At 32.2% G+C, this 3726-nt stretch overlaps 1 protein-coding gene across 1 annotated transcript in view; it reads left to right on the top strand.

The window, feature by feature from the left end:
- LOC111083726 (glycine receptor subunit alpha-3-like) overlaps positions 1 to 880 on the top strand; it is a 12252-nt gene extending 11372 nt beyond the window's left edge. The window contains exon 4 of the mRNA XM_022380391.1: positions 475 to 880. Coding sequence (XP_022236099.1) covers positions 475 to 732 — 258 coding nt within the window. The 3' untranslated portion in view covers positions 733 to 880. The remainder of the gene's footprint in view (positions 1 to 474) is intronic.
- Positions 881 to 3726: the final 2846 nt, after the last annotated feature.

The raw sequence follows: 3726 nt of genomic DNA, 5'->3' as shown, positions 1-3726 counted from the left end.
TTCTTTCCGAATATAACTCTGCGATACACTTATTCTCAATACTCGCGCTAAAACAACACTGTAACGAACGAACGTTAACTTCAACAATACTTCTGACTGCAGTTCGATTACTCATTATCTACTCACACATTACATTCCCCTCTTTTATATACCAGCCTACCCTATATACAGCAAGAACTAGAACATTCGCCAAATTACAGGATAATTCTAGAAAGTAGAGAGCGTGAGAATCACATGATCTCGATGACGCAACAGTACTTTTAAATTCAGTGAGGTTTGTTTAATGTACAGGTACTTCCAGTTTTTAACGACAAATATAGTTTTGTTCTAGAGCAGATTTTATCAAGTATGCCATTTAACGGTTATTGTCGTTTATTAAATAAATTGTTCGTCTCAAAATGTGAACTGTCTGGTAAAAAAGTAGTCAAAAAACTCAATATAAAAATATTAATTATTAAGCTCTATATTTTTTAGACTCCCCTGTCTGTCTCGGACATGGAAAAAGGTCAGGGTCAAGAAGTTCAAGGTCAAGAAAATCCGATGAAACCGCGATCAGCCTGGACTATTCCAGTGAACGTACAGGACAATTTTCCCCATAATTGGTTCAAACATCCCTCGTGGTCTGTGGACTGGGTGGTCACTATTGACCATGCTGCACGTGTGATTTTTCCCTTGGCCTTTCTCATATTCAACACATTTTATTGGCCAGTTTTACTCACTAGAATGTACTAAATGTTAGATGATGTTTATTTCAATGTGTGTAGATGTAATAACTGATATTCACTAACGATAAAATAGACAATAGCTTCATATACTTAATATGTCTTTCTTTATTCATGGACTTCTGCACTGTTGCCTTACAATACAAAGAATGGTGATTTCTAAGATATTTTTTGTTATTCTCCTGATTCTTGTACGTGATTTTGGTTCAAGGTTTAGGTTATTTTTAAACTCCTGGTTCTTGTAGATGCTTTTGGTTCAAGGTTTAGGATATATTTGTACTCCTGATTCTTGTACATGGTTTTGGTTCAATGTTTAGGTTATTTTTAAACTCCTGGTTCTTGTAGATGGTTTTGGTTCAAGGTTTAGGATATATTTGTACTCCTGATTCTTGTACATGGTTTTGGTTCAAAGTTTAGAATATATTTGTACTCCTGATTCTTGTACATGGTTTTGGTTCAAAGTTTAGGATATATTTATACTCCTGGTTCTTGTACATGATTTTGGTTCAAAGTTTAGGAGATATTTGTACTCCTGATTCTTGTACATGGTTTTGGTTCAAAGTTTAGGTTATTTTTGTACTCCTGATTCTTGTAAATGATTTTGGTTCAAAGTTTAGGATATATTTATACTCCTGGTTCTTGTACATGATTTTGGTTCAAAGTTTAGGAGATATTTGTACTCCTGATTCTTGTACATGGTTTTGGTTCAAAGTTTAGGTTATTTTTGTACTCCTGATTCTTGTACATGGTTTTGGTTCAAGGTTTAGGTTATTTTTTAAACTCCTGATTCTTGGATCAATTTGCTGTATGCCGAGTTGTTTGTAAAGCTTATCTTCGGTTTAAAAAATTATCGATGGGCTAAATGTTACACCTTGTTAACAGAACTGTCTTTGTATAAGTGAACACAGATATATTTTATTATTAAATAATATACATATTCTAACTTGTACTGTTCTCAAGAGAGGCTGGTGTAACTAAATCAAGGGTCGTCCATCAACTTCTTTCCCTTCCAAAAAAAAGTACAAAACCAAGATCGAATATTTGATACATAGCATTGATTTGTAATTTTCTAATGACCATATTTTTGCGTTTAATGTTTATAACTTGGAAATGTTTTCAAATAATACAAGAGCCACCATTCACACCTTAGAAACATGAATAAACAGTTCACGTTCACAGGGGTAGATTCCAACTCTGGCCAAGGTTCCAATATTATTCAATTTCTTACTTTGAACCTCAATGTATCAGAAGCCTTACTTCAAGAACCCTTAACAAAGATAAATATCAAAAACACAATAACTTGTATATTTTAAAAAAACTTTTAGTTCTAGTGAATTGTATATATTAATATCAAAAATAATTATCGTTGTAGATCTATTGAAATAGCATTAGAAGCTACTGTTACTTTCAGACGAAGAATGCAGCGTGGCTGAACATTTTGACTTATCGAGATCAGCATAAGTTGTTGACTTGTCCAGCTACATTCATTAGAACAAACTACTAGTAGAAGTACAAACTTATTGTTACCAACAAACCCTGTATCAGGCTAATTCATTACCCACAGCATATGAAAAAAAACAAGATTTGAAATTCGATGTATTTAAGTAACTCATCTCTTCCACCTCACTCATCAGGAAATCAGTCGTAACATGTAAAACTTGCCTCCTTTGTAACATAATACCGTTGTGTTAAAAGAGTAAGGTTGTGGCTTAGCTTTATTGTTTGTTGGCTGCTCTACCGTTGTGTTAAAACAGTAAGGTTGTGGCTTAGCTGTTATAGTCTGTCTGTAGACCAAAATTTTATGAATTTATTGTTTGTATTTTTATTCTACAGGAATAAATTGGTGCATGCAAAACAAAGTTTGTCCAAGATTCTTTAGGTACATACCAGTACAATTTGTTTCCCTAAGATGATGAATTTTCTACACAAATATTGGTGAATTTCATAGCTATGAATAATATTTCATTAAAGTGACTGCACAGGTAAACATTGTGGGCGAATAGAAGTTGGATACTGCACAGGGACAAATCGTAAGTGAATACTGCAAAGGAAGACATTGTGTATGATTACTACACATGAACACACGTGTCAATACTTAGTGAAAAGTAGATCTCATCATAGTAGAGCCAACAAAGTATATAGATCATACCACACTCTTATTGGATCATATAGGTAAAAATAGTAGAATATCTAGACCATAACAACACTCTTATTGGATCATATAGGTACAAAGAGTAGAGTATCTAGATCATAACAACACTTTTAGTGGACCATATAGGTAAAAATAGTAGAGTATCTAGACCATAACACTTTTAGTGGACCATATAGGTAAAAATAGTAGAGTATCTAGACCATAACAACACTTTTATTGGATCATATCAATCCAACCAACAAAATATATAAACTCTAGTAACATTCTTATTGGATCATATTAATATAAACCAATAAAATATATAAACTCTAGTAACATTCTTATTGGATCATATTAATATAACCAATAAAATATATAAACTCTAGTAACATTCTTATTGGATCATATTAATATAACCAATAAAATATATAAACTCTAGTAACATTCTTATTGGATCATATTAATACAACCAGTATAGTTTATGGACAACCTTATCCGAGTTTAGAAGTTGTCAAATTAAACCTTTGATATGATTGATAAAAAATATTATTTACTATAGCAATAATCGATATGAATTTTTGAATACTTAAAGTAATTTTCCAGATAATGTAATTTTCTTTGATATCAGCTTTAATGCAAAATAGCTATCATAGCTGTAGATATGTATTTCATGGTGACAAACGTTACTACGATCACCAGGCATTTAGCAGGGTAACATAACTGTAGATATGTATTTTTTGGTAACAAACAGGTAACGTCGTTGCTATTAACCTTTTAGCTTTCTTGTACCTAGGTTATAATCAATAATGACTTTTCTATTTAACATCCAACAGCCTAGACACAAAACTCCACGACAACAGTGGTATGTTCTAA

The sequence above is a fragment of the Limulus polyphemus genome, unplaced genomic scaffold, assembly GCF_000517525.1.
Source record: "Limulus polyphemus unplaced genomic scaffold, Limulus_polyphemus-2.1.2 Scaffold10909, whole genome shotgun sequence".
NCBI lineage: Eukaryota > Metazoa > Arthropoda > Merostomata > Xiphosura > Limulidae > Limulus > Limulus polyphemus.
The sequence above is the reverse complement of the archived record's forward strand: the minus strand, read 5'-3'. Positions and strand labels throughout refer to the sequence as shown.